This window comes from Colias philodice, chromosome 18 (assembly GCF_061535455.1).
Source record: "Colias philodice isolate Cphi_HAF_F1 chromosome 18, ilColPhil1 Martin Lab GWU primary, whole genome shotgun sequence".
NCBI classification, from domain to species: Eukaryota; Metazoa; Arthropoda; class Insecta; order Lepidoptera; family Pieridae; genus Colias; species Colias philodice.
The window spans coordinates 8,078,111-8,096,702 of record NC_143103.1 but is presented as its reverse complement, the minus strand read 5'-3'; the positions used below and the strand labels follow the sequence as shown (position 1 = coordinate 8,096,702).

At 35.3% G+C, this 18,592-nt stretch overlaps 1 protein-coding gene across 1 annotated transcript; it reads right to left on the bottom strand.

Annotated features, from left to right (window-relative positions):
• Positions 1–364: 364 nt before the first annotated feature.
• On the bottom strand, positions 365–18,154 carry Adss (adenylosuccinate synthetase). Its single transcript, XM_089706719.1, has 10 exons — positions 17,898–18,154; positions 14,969–15,071; positions 9,254–9,387; positions 8,111–8,256; positions 6,051–6,256; positions 5,562–5,716; positions 4,322–4,446; positions 2,480–2,606; positions 1,464–1,584; positions 365–616 (listed from the first exon to the last, which is right to left on the bottom strand). Exons 1-10 carry the CDS (start codon positions 18,072–18,074, stop codon positions 564–566), a joined length of 1,347 nt encoding a protein of 448 aa, XP_089562845.1. The 5' UTR covers positions 18,075–18,154; the 3' UTR covers positions 365–563.
• Between the last annotated feature and the right edge of the window lie 438 nt (positions 18,155–18,592).

Below are 18,592 nucleotides of genomic sequence, written 5' to 3'. Positions count from 1 at the left end.
TCTTAAAAAACCAAATGGCAAGAAAATATAATTTAGATTTAAGTATTAAGTACAAATTACAATATAAGTAATTAAAAATACCCAAAAGTGTTAAAAAAAACAGTATTCAAGTTCTATATTTTGAACTAGCGGTCCGCCCCGGCTTCGCCCGTGGTACATGTTTACGTTTTCTCTACATAAGAACCATCCTCGTACTTCAAGGAATATAATAAAAAAAGAATTATCGAAATCGGTTCAGCCGTTCTCGAGTTATGCGCTTACCAACACATTTTGCGATTCATTTTTATATATAAGAAGATTATAATGATAAAAAACGCATCCAATAACCAAAATGTCAAATACTGACAAAATAGAAAAAGTATTAAAAAGAAAAAGAATAAAGAATTTCCAACTCTGCGATAGACTCCACCACACTGAAACATTTATCTAATAACGCACGTCATAACCGTTATAACGTTATTTCAATACCGTTATCAATACCGATACCGATAACATAACGTTATACCGTTACACCGTTATTAAGTAACACGTTAAGCGTACGGTTTAAGTAACAGTTGTTGATGTTAAGCCACGCTGATAATTGACTCCCTGCCTTGTCCAACGCCAATGTATTTAACTGTGAATATAAAAAAAAATATTTATTAATATGTACTCTTTTTATTTACGTAACACATATCACTACATAGTATAAAACAAAGTCGCTTTCTCTGTCCCTATGTCCCTATGTATGCTTAAATCTTTAAAACTACGCAACGGATTTTTTTTTTTCGATTCAAGAGGAAGGTTTTAGTATAAAATTTATATTTTAGACAAAGCGGGCGAAGCCGCGGGCGGAAAGCTAGTTTGTTATATTTGACCGGCCTAGGATGCGTACCACAACCAATTTCGTCGATGCATTTTGTCCCGTTTTTATCGATTATGTCTATTAATCTATGGTCTCAACAAAAACTCGCATAGTTCCCGTTCCTGTGGGATTTCCTGGATAAAAAGTAGCGTCTTATTCTGGGTCTTCAGCTACCTACATACAAAATTTAATTCTAATCGGTTCAGTAGTATTTGCGTGAAAGAGTAACAAACATCCATCCATACATCGTCACAAACTTTCGCATTTATAATATAAGTAGAACTATCCATATATTATTACATAGCTGTGCCCTGCGGTTTTACCCGCGGTACTCCACTCCTGTTGGTCGTAGCGTGATGATATATAGCCTATAGCCTTCCTCGATAAATGGGCTATCTAACACCGAAAGAATTTTTCAAATCGGACCTGTAGTTGCTGAGATTAGCGCGTTCAAACAAACAAACAAACAAACTCTTCAGCTTTATAATATTAGTATAGATTTATTAATAATATAAATTATTTTTGTACCTGTTAATATATAATATAAATTATTTTGGTTAATTTTGAATAAAATATAAATTATTTTTATATTTTCAAAATAATCTATTTATAAACATACCAGGTATCTGCAAATACTCCTCAATGAGCTTCACATAGCTCTTGGCGTTTGCCGGCAACTTGCTTAACTCCCGGACATCTTCCGTGCTGCACGCCCACCCGGGGACTGTCACGTATTCCACCTGGAAACGGGGAAAAAAATAAATATAAATAATAAATAAATATTAAAGGACATTATTACAAAAATCGGCCTAGTCCCACAGTAAGCTCAATTAAAACTTGTATTGTGGGTACTAGGCGACGATAAATATAATCCATACTATCCATACTAATATTATAAATGCGAAAGTAACTCTGTCTGTCTGTCTGTTACTCAATCACGCCTTAACTACTGAACCAATTTGCATGAAACTTGGTATAGAGATATTTTGATACCCGAAAAAGGACATAGGATAGGTTTTATCCCGGAAATCCTACGGGAACGGGTTTTTCTTTGAAAACGCGGGCGAAGCCGCGGGCGGAAAGCTAGTAATAAATAAATATTATAGGACATTATTACACAAATCGACCTAGTCCCACAGTAAGCTCAATTAAGGCTTGTGTTGTGGGTACTAGGCGACGATAAATATAATATTTAATAAATACATAATATATAGATAATAACACCCAGACCCAAGAACAAATAATTGAGTTCATCACACAAATATTTGCCCTGACTGGGGATCGAACCCGGGACCGTCGGCTCAGTAGGCAGTTATTTTACCACTGCGCCAACCGCGTCGTCAAAAAATGTAAGGATTTGTGCGGAAATTTGTGAAAATGTGGTTGTGTTATATGATAATATAACATTAGAATGTGTGCGTGCATTGTGTCATGTGTGTGTAATCTTAATATATATAAATCTTGTGTCACAATGTTTGTTCCCAATGGACTCCTAAACCACTTTACCGATTATAATAAAATTCGCACACCATGTGCAGTTCGATCCAACTTGAGAGATAGGATAGTTTAAACATGTAGGTAGAGGTACCACGGGCGAAGCCGGGGCGGACCGCTAGTTTTATGATACTTTCATACCTCAACAGCGCTGAGCTCAGTCATGGAGGAGGGAAAGTAATCGATTTTCTTTCCATTCAGCTTGTAGGCCACGCCCACTTTGATTTCTTCTAGATTGTCCAAAATATCCAATTTCGTTAGGCACAATCTGTAATAAATAATATGCACTTAATTACATATTTGGCAAATTTAACTGATTTAGGGCTAATGTTTCAATCCTTGGTTAAAACTTATTCGTCGAATACATAAAACTACCATTTTAAAAACGTATTCTAATCAGAGGCGGCTCGCCCTAAGGAGCGCTGGTGCAGTGAACTCCCATAAATAATTATAATAAAATCATACTCCTTAATTTAATTATTAACATTAATTATTACTATTTAAAATCAATCGTAATCTTTAAAACTACTGTTAATACCAATGAATATATCCATCATTCCATCATCCCATACACCTGTATAATACCTACTGTATTATGACGCGCGAAGCGGAGCGCTCACGATTGCGCTCCAATGAAAAAAGATTTAGTACATTTCCTAATACGAAATCCAATAGGAGTGAAAGAGAGGGTTTTGCCAGAGCCCTGCGCGTGAAACAAAAGATTTTCTATGGAAAAGTAGCAAAATTCGGAGCGCCGCACCCGCAAACGTTGCCGGTTCGATTTTACCGCCCGGCAGGACAGCGATTGCGCGCGATGTTGCCAGTTACCACTTCTATAATATAAACAAACACTCGAGTCAACTTCAATGCACGCGCGCGATTCATGCAATTTTCTAATTAAAATTATAAAATACGTGTTGAAATAGCCTGTAGTTAACAGTATTACTTGTGAGTGTTAAAATGAACAATAATTATAATGTGGCGTTCATTAAAAAGTGTGATAAAACGTTACAAATTCGGCTTGAATGTAAAGCTAAGGGACCGCCACGGCCTGAACGCAAAAATGTACGACAAAAACGAAAACATATACGCGTGTGTTTAAATCTGTACAATATGTGAAAATGTGTGAGGTTGTGTGGTTGTGATGAAAGCAACAAACTATTTTGTTTTCCGTGTCTTTTATTTAAAGCGGGCGCGGCCGGCGGAGGTGAGAGTGCTTGGACTGAAACGGGCGTTGACGACTTAGCTCATCTTTCAATCAAGATGAAAAAACATTCACAATCTCGGTACCATTTGTTGAATGAACTGCAATTGGCGTCTATCGGTCTTGTCGCTTTAAGTTATAGATATTTTTGCACACCAAAAAGAAAGACGTATCACGTATGCATTTTCTTTATAAGTAATTTTTTTGATAAATTGTACTGCTTTACACCATGTATTTTCAGTGTTTTATTTCAAGTGAACACCCATAAAATTTTGTCACGAGCCGCCCCTGATTCTAATTCCCCATATTTGACAGTTTACGTGACATTTTAATATTATCGTGTTACTTTATTGGACGGATAAGTTTTATTCAAGCATTGAAAAATCGGCCCTTAGTCAAATAAAAAAATGTTGTGTGGTTTTATGAAACCACGGCAAAAGTGAAACTGTTCGAACGGTTCCGAACACTGCTCTATACCTACTCGGCAGCCGACCGTCACGCGACATGCGCTACACAGACCAAAAAGTTTGAGACGATGTAATAAAAGTTTCACTTTTATTACAAACTAGCCGCTCCGCGCGGTTTCACCCCCGTGGCTCCTCTCCCGTTGGTCGTAGCGTGATGGTATATAGCCTATAGCCTTCCTCGATAAATGAGCTATCTAACACCAAAAGCATTTTTCAAATCGGACTAGTAGTTCCCGAGATTAGCGCGTTCAAACAAACAAACAAACAAACAAACTCTTCAGCTTTATAATATTAGTATAGATCAATACTCACGAGGTATACCCGTTGACGAGCGCCGTGTACTGCACAACGACGAGATCCAGCCACCCGCACCTGCGCACGCGCCGCGTGGTCACGCCCACCTCGTGCCCGCGCTCTTGGAGCAGCTTGCCCATTTCCTGGAAAACACGTAATATTATGTATTTTATCATACGAATCTTGCCATCTCCAAGGAAATCGTCATTTAAACGATTTTGGAACGATTTGCCACCTGCGGTGTTCCCAAACAACTACGACATTGGGGCCTTCAAGAAAAGAGCTTATTTGTCCATAAAAGGCCGGCACAGCACCTGTAACACTTCTAGTGTTACAAGAGTTTATGGGCGGTGGTGACTGGTGACCCCTTAACATCAGGTGGCCCACCTGCCCCTTTGCTTGCGCTGACATAAAAAAAATCTAAATAACTAATAATAATTTAAAGAACATTAAGGAGCTTTCGCATTTACGTTAGCGTATTCATAGTATGAACAACTAGATTTACAATCACGTATTAAAATTTAAAATGTTGTCGAAAATATGCGAACGGCGTTGCACCATTTATTTAATTAAGCACTTTATTTACTGATAATAATATTCATAAAGTCCATTGGATCGCTCATTGGAATACTCTGAATTCGGAAAAAGCGTAGGCAAAGTTTTGCATCAGACAATTTTTGAGCGAGATCGTGAGTCTAATTTGTTCACCATCATTGTCGTCGTCGATAGAGTTGTTTTTGAGTTTAATCATCTATACTAATAATATAAAGGTGAAGAGTTTGTTTGTTTGAACGCGCTAATCTCGGGAACTACTGGTCCGATTTGAAAAATTCTTTCGGTGTTAGATAGCACATTTATCGAGGAAGGTTATAAGGCTATATCATCACGCTACGACCAACAGGAGTGGAGCCACGGGGGTGAAACCGCGCGGAGCAGCTAGTTACTGTATAAAATAATACAAACAGAAGAAAAGAGAACCCTCCTTCATTTCGAAGCCGGTTTAAAATTGAAATCTATTCTCTTTGTTTTATAATTTATATCTTATACTAGCTGTTCCCCGCGGTTTCACCCGCATTGCTCCGCTCCTGTTAGTCTTAGCGTGATGATACATAGCCTATAACCTTCCTCGATAAATGGGCTATCTAACACCGAAAGAATTTTTCAAATCGAAACAGTAGTTCCCGAGATTAGCGCGTTCAAACAAACAAACAAACTCTTCAGCTTTATAATATTAGTATAGATGTGTAAATCTGCTTACATCATGCAGCTCAGTGGGGAAGGGCCCGTCACCAACGCGTGTAGTGTACGCCTTAACAACACCAAGCACTTCGCCAATGAGGCTTGGTGGTAGACCGAGCCCTGTGCACACACCGCCGATACTGCAGTTCGATGACGTCACGTACGGGTATGTACCTGTAATACGAATATATTTAAATTACTTAAAAATCGAGTTTCCCTTAAGCTGTGCGGTGATAAAGTGCGATGCGATTCAACTAAGAATAGGATCGACTTAACGCCATATTGATCATTGCTGTTAATTTTTTACTGCTTCATAATGCCTGTTCTAAACACACTATTTCAGTAAAGATTTTCACTAATTTTTAATTTTACTTTCCCATTAATTAACGTGACACTATTCAAAAAACCGCACACGCACATACAACATCTTAGCATCAACACTTTTCGAATCCCGCCTCGAAATTGATTTTTTTCTATTCTATAAAAATGTATCAAATGAAACACTTACCAAAATCAATATCCAACATGGCCGCATTGGCACCTTCAACCAGCACTTTCCTCCCACTTCTAATCTCCTTGTGCAAGTAGGACACTGTATCTTTCACTAATGGACGAACTTTCTCTGCGTATTCTTTATATGTGGCTAGTTCACTCTCAATATCTACTTCGAGTAATGGAAACATTCGTTTGTACGTAGCGGCTAGCGTTCGGAATCTGTAAGGATAGATATTTAAAATTAATTTAGTTTAAAGATAAAGCTATTAACCATTGTAATTCTTTCAATTTGAATATAATATGTACATAGTTTTAAAGGTATTAATGCTTTGATAGAATTTAAAATTACTTCGTTATCTCGACGTAGCGTAGTCGCAAATGATCCCAAAGATACCCATTCTCCACTTAAAGTAAAGTAATTTTAAAGAAACATATTATACACTAGCTTTCCGCCTGCGGCTTCGCCCGCGTTTTCAAAAAAAAAACCCGCATAGTTCCCGTTCCCGTGGGATTTCCGGGATAAAACCTAGCCTATGTCACTCAGAAATGATGTAGCTTTCCAACAGTGAAAGAATTTTTCAAATCTGCCAAGTAGTTTCGGAGCCTATTCAATTCATACAAACAAACAAACAAACAAAAAATCAAACCTTTCCTCTTTATAATATTTGTATAGATTATACACAAGTTAATCATAATTATTATACTAAAATTAATTTGTGTTCAGTTCGTTTGAAATCATAAGCTTTTCTATAACATACATAATTGAATGTTTGTTGGAATTATAATTAATACCTTCATATTATGACCTAAAATCTAAACAAGGACAGCTTGTATTTTAGCAAATCCTATAGGTAAATTAAGTAATCATTGAATATTTTTAAACTAGCTGTGCCCCGTGATTTTACCTGCATTGCTACGCTCCTATTGATCTTAGCGTGATGATATAAAACCTATGGCCTTCCTCGATAAATGGACTATCTAACAGTGTCATAATTTTTAAAATCGGGTCCGTAGATTCTGAGATTAGCGCGTACAAACAAACTCTTCAGCTTTATAAAAAAAGTATAGATAAAACAATTCTCTGATGAAAACTGTTGTGACTTCATTGATATTTTCGGACGTTAGATCATGTACAAAGTAAAATCTTCAAGTGGCTTGATAAAACATGACGCTTATCTAATCTCAAATACTTTTATACGGCAATATTAAGTAACCCATTGTGTATGGAATAATGCAATTTACTACACTGCATTGTTTATTTGATTTAATGAAACAACATGTTGTTTATTCATGTAAAAGAAATTTCAGGAATTTCTACATAAGCCTTATATAATTAGATTAAAAATACTTTTGAGTTTGAATCGAATCAAATTAGATTATTTTAACTCTTGTTCTCGTTGTTTTTTACAACCCTAATGGTACGATAGTTTGAGTTGGCTAAAATAGTCTATATATCCAGTTACTTTAGTATACAATCAGAATTTAATTCGCATGCACGGACGACAAACGTTTTATAAGACACGTTTTAGATCGTCCAAATGAAGGTATTTCCTAAAATTCTGGTGTGAGCAATAACTTCGGAAAAACACGGATCATTCATGATAAGCAGTCTTTCGCTGGCCCACTTCCCAAAAGCCATATCTACTGTAGTTGTAAATATTGATAATAATGAATAGATAGAATGATTCTCGACGAAGTTTTTAGTATATAATGTATTAAGTTTTGGATAGAGGGGGCGAAGCCGCGGGCGTAGACCGAGTATCATGAATTTGATATTTAGTTTCATAGCATCCAAATGCCTTAGAGCGTAGACGCACTATGCGGGTAGCCGCATTGCGGGTAGCCGTCCGGCTGACCGCAATCACAATTTTGTAAATGAATATTACGTACATAATTGTGATTGCGGTCAGCCGGACGGCTACCCGCAATGCGGCTACCCGCATAGTGCGTATACGCTCTTATAAATGAGATTTTTTCAAAGAAAAAATTCGATCCGGCCTCGTGATAAAATTTTTTCTATTCTTTAAAAATTTAAACCTAGTATAAAAAATATTTTATCACAGTATCACTTACTTCTCTTCAAATATTTGGAAGTCGCCAAGCAAATCTCCAATCCTGATGCCGTTTCTCGTGGCTTTCGACGAGTATGTCGGGCCGATGCCTTTCTTCGTCGTGCCCAGGGAGTTTTTGCCTTTTTCGGCTTCTTGGAGACCATCAACCTGTCAAAGGGTTCAATAAATAAATACATACATCTGGGCATTTTACTTATCCAAATTCGAACCCAGACCCGATAGCATAATCGTTGCGTACCTAAATTTAACATAGATAAGAATCTGCAAACTGTCACAGTTTCTTCCATCAAGCCTTTTAACATCCATAGGTGTGAAAAAGGTCCTCAAATTTATTCGTCCTTTTTGTCGCTCTACAAATTCTATTGAAATAATACCTACTACATATAAAGACATTTCTTATTAGAATATCTAACCTTCACTCATTTTGCATAGTTTTCAAATTTGTTTTTTATTATCTTTGTGTACAATTTTAAGCACGCACGAGATATGTATTATCTCACGAATATAATAGGACAGAATTTCCATACACTATCACGTTAATCAGCATCCTATTGTTAGTGTGACAAAGAGATTCAATTGTTCATATGAATTGTTTTATGTTTAAAGCGCGCTTAGAAAATCCTTGGAATGGGTTATTGCTCTTTAACTCATGTTTAGTTTGTACAAAAGACTACAATACTGTACTTTTGTACACGCGATGGATTCATTCGAAGATTTTCCAACAATTTGGTAAGCTTCTGCTATCATATTGAAGGTAAAGGCCACTTTTGAATGAATTTGCAGCGAATAATACATCTAAATAGAATGGAAGAGAATACCTACCCATAGTCTCACCATCTGTTAAAATGGCCGAGGAGTAACTTACTATGTTCTGACGTTGCTAAAAGATGATGCATGCACCTTAAATAGACAACGAACCTGATCTCTTATCATCACCCAAAAGCAATAAAGAATACAAAAAAGAGACGCTTCAGAATTGAAACTTCTTTGGCAAGATTAAAGACACCAAAATCGTCGCCTTACTCCATGACGTGACCTTAAAATTTTACGCTAAACTTTTAGCCTTTGTCCTTTTCCAAGCTGTAACAGTTACTTTAGTAAGGAATAGCAGGATTCATTAAATAAATATCCCCTTATAGCGTACCTGCTGATGTATATCGAAGACGAGATGCGCCCGGTCGGATACGATGAGCCGATTCTGCCAATTCCCCATACCTTTTGATTCGTTCTTCTTCAGCTCTTCGAACAGTCCTGGCAAGTGTATAACCACTCCATTGCCTGTAACAGAGTAAGGAAAACCTTGAAAATCTACACTTTAAGGAAGGTACCCTTACAGGAGCCTTATACGAAAAACCCTATTTCTCCATCGTGTTATTATAATTTCTTCGACACTCAGTAGAAATAAGTAGAAGTGGTACCTACTTCTTACGTGATATCCATTGGAGCCTAGTGCTCAAGAAATTGAATACATTTAGTCAAGGATCTCTTAGAGCAAGAGTATTAACTTCCATCTTAGTTATTTAATATTCAATGCACTGGATGCATATTTAAATACGATAAAATATGCTAATTGCTAGACAAGTCTAAAGCAACTGTTTACAGGTAAACATTGCACATTATAGCTTGTTAATTTCCTAGGTATTGGATAAATTAATTCCTAAAATTTGAGTAATGAGAAACATTTTTTTGATAAAACTTCAATTTTAATATTTCATAATCCTTCCATAAAAGATTTTAACAAGACAATTTCTAAGCCACGAACACGAAAGTAAACAATTTGAGCTGTTTTACTATTGTATAATGCAATCAAAAATTATAGACGACCTTCCAAAATGAACATTAAGCATCAAGCCGTACCGAGACACGGCAGGTACAGAATTAAATATTTTTATAATCGAATCTCATTTTATTTCATGCAATTTATATGGTAAGCAATGGCAGCATGTTTTGCTTCTTGAACACAATGGGTAATGATAAAACTCTTTAGGTTCGTAATTAGGTACGATGCGTATAAAACATTCGCTGTATGAACGAAGTATGGCCTTCTTAGTTTATACTTAGGCTATTCAAAATGTTCTGATATAAATGGAAATAAAATATTTCTATAATGTTATCAAATACTTTTTACGTGTAGCGTGTAGTGTTAGCTACCTACTATTAAGTATTCTGTAGTGTAGGTAAAGATGGTCGACCCTTAAAAAAATAATTTAGGTAAGTATGTCATTTTAGGAACGTCGGCGCGACTCAAAAAATCTACAAAATTACTTTTTAATTCAGTAAACCCGGTTAAGTGGAAAAACATAAGGAAAACTCTCGTAGAACCTTGAAGAACATATTTTTGTAAAAAGTTTGGTGGTTATTTCAATAAATCACATTGTTTTCTTAATCTCATTGTACATCATACATGTCCAATCTTAAACAAAATTATCGTTACATTTAATTAATTGATAACGACAAAATGATTTCTGTACCTAAATGTTTGCATAAAATACACGTAGCACGTAGTTACCTACGCATAATCTCAAGTGTCTGCTCACGTGATATAGAAAATTAGTAAGTAGGTACATTGTTTGTACACAAACACAATCTAACTCTTTGATAAAATATGTACAACAGAAAAAACGTTACTGACGCTTTTATTCATTTACGTTTTCGTTCACTGTAAAAAATGAAGCCTTTCCACATTTATATAACTGATATTTCTCTACGAACCCGATCATTAAACAAAAAGGAAAATGATGAGAACACCAAACGAATATAAACATAAAAATAATAGACTAATCGAATCGGTTATAAAACCTATATCGATATCTGCGAAAAACAGCTGTTCAGGTATGACGCAAAGAGGCGTATAATCACAATCGAGTCATCATTGTAAATAATTTAATGCCTGCAAATAGACTTACAAATTAGAACATAGCTTGCAAATTAGGACAGAACTACTAAGCAGTCTTTGTATATTATTGCCAAAAGGTACAGGTCACATGAGAAATATAGTCGTCAATTTTTTTTGCCTATTATAAGGACATTCCCTTGGTAACAAACAGGAATAAGTGAAATCTACCCAGACTTTACACGTGAAGGCAAGATCAATGGAAATGTTCATATAGAGAAGAATCCTTGATAGCAACAAATTGATAATGATATGTAATATATTTTAATAGTCATTGCACAATACATTATCGCAACATTAAACGCTTGCACACGATAATGTGACCTACTGTTACTTAAAATAGGTACGAAATTTGTTTGCATAAGCCATAACATTTAGCATGAGTAATTTCCGCGGAAAACTAATACATATGACATTCTGGTAGAACATTGAAATGTACCTATTATGTTTTAGTAATTATACTTTGTACAACATGGCATTTCAGATTGTTCATAGAGTTTAATACATAATCTGCAGCGTAAATTCAAATTGAAAATTCATTTTATCGTTTTTTTTACACCTATGACATAGGTATTAGGTATGCAGGTAGGTTCTATGTCTAATATAAGAAAATATAATTCTAGTGTGTAATAAAACACAGAGTCACCATGTCAACATTGCAGATCCTAAAATGCTGCCTTTTCTTAGATTCTGCATGATAATACCGCGTTCATATTTGGGGGTTGTTTTTGGGCCTCCGGACCCCTCACTCACCGTACGAAACACGGTAGCATACTGTTAATATGCCACCATTTCACGCCGGTTTTCTGTGAGGGTGTGGTAACTTCCCCGGTGCGAGCTTGGCCCATTTCGTGCCGAAGCAATGCTCGACTCCCACTACTAAGATGTAACTAAGCGATTGTGACGTTGAAACGAAAAGAACGTGAATAAGATTATATCAATCAACTCCATCTAAACTTTGTATGCTTGGCTCGTGCATTTTAAATGTTATTATTATAACCTTAGGTAGGTTAAAATTATTAAGATAACATAACATAAACTATCATTATTATCGATACATCGTTAAACTATATGATTAATTGATTGAAGACTCGATTAAGATTAACCTAAGTAGTATAGAAGTCAATCAGGGATTTCCAATACAATCGAATTATATTTATTATTACATATTTTACCCAGTTACGGATTACTAATAGAATATCAACAATATGCTATAACTACCGACTTATATTTTTTTATTTCTGTACCGTAAACTGCTATTTAACAATGTTATAACATTTCTGTTATGTTTATTGACCTTAATCTTCGTTATTAATTTTTGAGCCCATTTATAAAAAAAAAGTTACAAGCTACATCTTATATATAAAATTCTCGTGTCACAATGTTAGTCTGCATACTCCTCCGAAACGGGTGGACCGATTCTCATGAAATTTTCTGTGCATATCGGGTAAGTCTGAGAATCGGCCAACATCTATTTTCTTATATATAAAATTCTCGTGTCACAATGTTAGTCTGCATACTCCTCCGAAACGGGTGGACCGATTCTCATGAAATTTTCTGTGCATATCGGGTAAGTCTGAGAATCGGCCAACATCTATTTTTCATATGTACCACGGGCGAAGCCGAGGCGGACCGCTAGTAATATATAACATGACGCTATGGCCAATAGAATTGATGATTTTTCTTTTCAAATTAAATTACCTACTGATTTAACAGGGAAAACCCGGGTTTCATCATTAGCGAACGAACTTGCTGGTACGTACGTCACAACTTCACAATTGACTTTCTGACAGGATGTTAATTGTGGAACTCATTATTAAAAACTCTGACTTAGTAACAATTCTTTGTCCATAAAATCAAATGTGAATACGGCTACTCGTCTACGACTTATACATCTAAAGAAACACGCATATATGAGACACACTTACACTAATAGCGTAATGAAGCAGAACATTTTAATTGAACGGTAATAGACACATTAATAACGCTTATCACATTTCCATAAATTAGACGTGGGCAGACTTTGGTCAAGTGATCGAAACGTTACATTGAGGGCTTATCATCCATGCGTCATAGTTTTGTTTCGCGCCAATAAATTGACCGCGGGATTTTTACTTAGGTACGAAAACGTTAAAAAATCTTACTGATAGGTATTATAGACTTTAAAGTTGGTGAAATGGAGTATGTTTTGGGATACACCTCACGGGAAAACCACCGAACGGATTTTGATAATACTGGGGCCTTAGACAAAGTAACAATTACGAAACGATAACGAAGTTAGAAATCGCAAAAATGTATGGGATTGACATTAGATAGACCACGTGATCTAACGCGGCGTATGTCAATCCCATACATTTTTGCGATTTCTAACTTCGTTATCGTTTTGTAATTGTTACTTTGTCTACTGGGCCTGGGCAGCATCACTGCCATCACTGGTTTATGTACCAAAAATAGAAGACAAGAAATATTTGATAATTCCTGAAGATTCTTTCATTTCTTTCGTGTGTGAAACTGCGCAGCACAGCTAGTGGTACATAAAGTTTTGCACCGATAGTAAAGTTTTATGTTAAAGTAATGAGAAATCTTGCTAAGAATTAATTTCCACTACAATTAATATATTAGATTACTCAAATTATTTTTAACAAATAGCCCAAAACAATGCAGATGACGCAATTTTCTGGCGATGCTTCAAGGGGACGTCGGTCACTCGTAGCGTTAAAGATTTCAATATCAACGAGCTGTAACTATAGACACACCCTCAGATACATACTGTTCACACCTATATTTTGTAAACAACTAGCTTCCCGCATTCGTCTTTATCCATATTCTCTAATTACTCGGCAGTTGTTCCTTTTTTTATAGTGGGGAAATCTTCCAAATATACCCACGGCCCCCGGGGAAGGAGCCGAGGGTTATGTCGGATTCTTACCGACTAAAACCCCACTGTGTTCCGTCGAGCCGCGCAGTTAGCCGGGGCCGCGGGTACTCTTAGAAATCGTCCACGACCCGGCAGTTGTTCCTATTCCTATACCAACTTAATCACAAACATATTATATTTATTCAACTAGAGTTCGTTAAGGAGCGCTTTTTAATCGTCAAAGTAATACAGAAAAATAATAAATTACTAGATATGTATATCTTATTCATCCCCTTGAAGTGATCTTTTCGCTACAAAAAATATCATATGTATTTAAAGGTTTAATTAATTTATAATTATGTCAAAATTAATGTTCAACGAAACCTGAACGGTTGCATTCGATTTACAATATCAGGATGTTGATAAAACATCTTTTACATATATAATTACGCAAGGAATAATTTATTGAATATTACTTGTAGAAATCGATTTATTTTGTTGTCGGTTTTTATCAATATTCAATACATCTTTTTATGACACGGTGAACCGGTAAATACACCGGTTCACTTTCGATTATTTTATCGTCGTATAATTATAAAATCTATACTAATATTATAAAGCTGAAAAGTTTGCTTGTTTTAACGCGCTATTCTCAGGAACTACTGTTCCGATTTAAAAATTCTTTCGGTGTTAGATAGCCCATTTATCGAGGAAGGTTATAGGCTATATATCATCACGCTAAGACCAACAAGAGCGGAGTAATGCGGATGAAACCGTGGGGCACAGCTAGTACATGATATGAGGAATTTAAATTAATGTTAAAGATGTCTCAAACAAGGCTGCATGCAAATGCAAAACTACATAATAAACGAACAAACACGTTTTTAATTCGTTTTCGATCTGCTATCGATTTCGATATTATTATTTTAATTACTACATGTGTACCTAACGCGTTAAAACAAGGGCACAAAATAAGCAGACAATTATAAACCTATAATAACTTCGATCATGCAATTTAGTGCAAAACAAGAATAACCAGATGGTTCCATGGAATTATATTTTGTTAAACGGTTCAAGAGTAAGAAGCGAACAAACATACAAGGTCTTACCGATGACCGAAGTGCATTTCTGGTTGATGATGCCACTGGGCAGGAGGTGGAAGTCGAACTCTTTGCCGTTGACCACCACTGTGTGGCCTGCGTTATTGCCACCCTGGATAACAAGCCTTTATTAGTATTTTGGAATGTACACTAATAATAAATCTATACTAATATTATAAAGCTGAAGAATTTGTTTGTTTGTTTGAACGCGCTAATCTCAAGAAGTACTGGTCCGATTTGAACAATTCTTTCGGTGTTGGATAGCCCATTTATCGAGGAAGGCTATAGGCTATACCTCATCACACTAAGACCAACAGAAGCGGAGCCACGCGGGTGAAACCGCGGAGCGCAGCATGATTCCGCAAATCGACGACGAGCGCCTATTTTGCGTTAAATCTGCACTTATAGAAATAAAAAAATACTGATCTGTAGTCGCTCCGTGACCACACTCGTAAAGTACTCGAAACGTCGGGATAAATAATATAAAAAATAAACAGCTTTTAAAATCCGTAAGTCTTTAATTACTAAATGGATAATCCTCTCGTAAAATCAAACAATAAAATATCTGCACTGATATTAAAAACACGAATGATTTTTTTTATGTATGTACAAATTTACAAACTACTTCATTTTCTCTGGAAATGGTCAGGTCAGGAATGGTCCTGTATGACATTATCTACTTCATTAAATCCTGATTTAATCCAAATATTTGGGACTAGTAGCAAAACTACCAGTTTTATAAAAAACAATAATATACATATATACTTATCTGAAAGTATGTTCAAAAATATATGGAAAGCCAGACAGTAACATGATATATCTTAATCTTAGCGCCCAATAAATATAAATAAGAGAGGTCAATGACCACTTATCACTCAAAAAAATGTCTCCCAGCTTATTGTGGGAAGTTAATTTGGGAACAGAGCTATTATTAATAGAATGTTATTCTTTGAATTATTTAGCTTTTATTCTACAACATTACTTTTTTATGTATGTTGTTGTGTCTAACTGAAAATAATGCAAATAAATGGTGTAAGAGATAGTGGTAGGAACATTTATTTTAATCAGTATACCATGTTAATATGTTGACAAAATAATTTATTAAACATTGTCACTTGTTATTGGAAGCAACAGAATTGAATTATCTTGCAATATTATTCAATTTTCTATTTCCCAATAGTGTTACACAAATATTTGATTAGAAACATGATTGGAACCTTGATGAGATTTCTCTTTTTATTCAGCAATACTATTGTCACTATATACAGGTCAAGTTTTGCAATAGCTACATTTCTATTAAGACTAGATAACCGAAATAAAAACATAAGATAACACTAAACATTATTGTGAATCAGACTAACTAATTTAAATGTCTTGCAGATATAAACTAAAAGGTCTTTCATCCCTCAGCCCCCGGAATCACAGACACAATAGAAAATCTATTCTGTCGTGGCCCAATCGGGCCGATCGGTGGTCAAGGGGTTAATGTGACGTCTCTTCAAAGAAAATAAACATAAATTTTCATAAGCACCATTTACCACAATGCCATGTCTATATTATTATGTATTTTGAATTTTCCCTGAACATAAAGTGTTACTTAATTAACATATTTTTTATATTATAAGTCATTTCATAACACCAAGATATTTCAATTTAAATAAATAGGTGTACAATAATTAGCTCAATATTCTTATCTGTTTTCTGATTTTGCACAACAAAGTTCTTGTAACAAGGGCATATCCGAGATTATATAAGTTTTGCAAATCCATATCTATCATATGATTTAAGTGGTTTTATCATAAAGAACATTGAATAATACCTTATTTTAAAACCAATTTCTTTAGGTTTTTTTTAAATTACTATTCCATTTCAACTGTTATAGGTATTTTATTATTGTTCCCTAAAATATTAATAATAAAAAACACAACATGCAAGTAATAGGAACAGAGTTTGAATTCCTGTTCAATACCACTTTGATTAATTCTACATCTAACTAGTTCACACTAAAATATCAAGTAGAAGAGTGATGAGTACTAAGTAATTGGCTATTATTCTATTGCAGTATTTACTGTTACAATGGTGAATCAAAAGAGAATAAAGGTAGACTATAAGTATTCTGATTTTTGATCTAGTTATGCTATAAATAAAATCCATACTAATATTATAAATGCGAAAGTAACTCTGTCTGTCTGTCTGTTACTCAATCACGCCTAAACTACTGAACCAATTTGCATGAAATTTGGTATGGAGATATTTTGATACCCGAGAAAGGATACCTTTTATTGCGAAATATGTACCACGGGCGAAGCTGGGGCGGACCTCTAGTCTTATATAATTCTTATATTAAATAGCAGAAAAAAGTCTATTTTTCGTCAGTAACCATGACAATAAACAGCTCGGACCTTGGCAGTAGTCCACAATAATTAACGAGTAACGTTCATACAATTCACGGTGACTATTTACGTTTCTAAACGTTTTGCTACGCTCGGCATCAATCACGGTCACATGATTTAAAAAAAAACAAATGCAAGTGTTCCCTGGAAATGTGTATGATTTTATTGTGTTACGTAATTTAACAAGACACGAGGAATGATCTACGCAATTGAGATTTACATCACTTGGCAGACGAGTCTCAGAATATACCTACTAACATGAAAATCCTATGTTTTCAAACAGTTTGGACAACTGCCAGACAAAAGCTTTTTGTAGAAAAACAAATGTTAGATACAAAATTTAAAAGCAAATATCTCAAAGCAAAAAATAAACACTTTTATTTCTAAAAGTAAATTGTTTGGCTCTAACCTATAAATTATCGATGTAAACATTGCATTCCAAATATTTATGGTAACGTAATAATTGTTCCATGAGGAGAACTTGCTCTGTTCCTTATTGCAAAATATTTCTAAAAAATTAAAAAACATAAATAATGATTAAATACCTGACAACGACACACGATGTCCGAGTTCAGAGCCAATAAATCCACTACTTTGCCTTTTCCCTCGTCGCCCCATTGCGCACCCAAAACAACTGTTACTTTATTAGATTCCATCTTATTTTGTGTATAAACACAGTCACCGTTTACTTCAGAATGCTTCGAATTTGTAATCGAAGCCATTTTCTGCGAAGTGTGAACTCCGTAAATTTATGCAAAAAAGCACGACATGCGCGCGCAAGATCCAAAGAGCAAAAAGATTTCATAGCTAGCAGTGATACCGTTCTAAAAATATCGACGAGTAACGACTACTATTTACGATTGTTGAAATTAGAAATCGCGATTGAATAGAAGTTTGAAATCAGTATTCTTTGTCCTATATTTAATTGTAATTTTCTACAAAAATTGCACGTTGACATTCAAAATTATTCACATCATGAACAAAACGTCCATAAGTTCGTTAGAGAGCATGAGAGTAGTATATTCTTTGTTAAGCGTCTTATTTACGGTCCATCTTGACGTACGTCACGCCAAGGTCATACACGATGCACGACGCAAAACGACAGTGAATAGCGTTGACGTACGTCAATAATTATTATTATTATCTTGCTGGATGTGCACGACCAACTTTTCATCCAGCAAGCACCCCCACCACCGCGAACGTCGTGCAGATGGACAGTGAATAGCGCGGACGTACAGCA

Bases quoted from the DNA above. Each gene is read 5' to 3' on its own strand.
- Adss (XM_089706719.1), bottom strand. From the start codon at position 18,074: ATGGCTTCGATTACAAATTCGAAGCATTCTGAAGTAAACGGTGACTGT. The intron at 9,388-14,968 runs GTAAGACCTTGT...ACTCTGTTACAG, and splicing joins GAAATGCACTTCGGTCATCG to GCAATGGAGTGGTTATACAC. The intron at 8,257-9,253 runs GTACGCTATAAG...ACCCTTTGACAG, and splicing joins TCTTCGATATACATCAGCAG to GTTGATGGTCTCCAAGAAGC.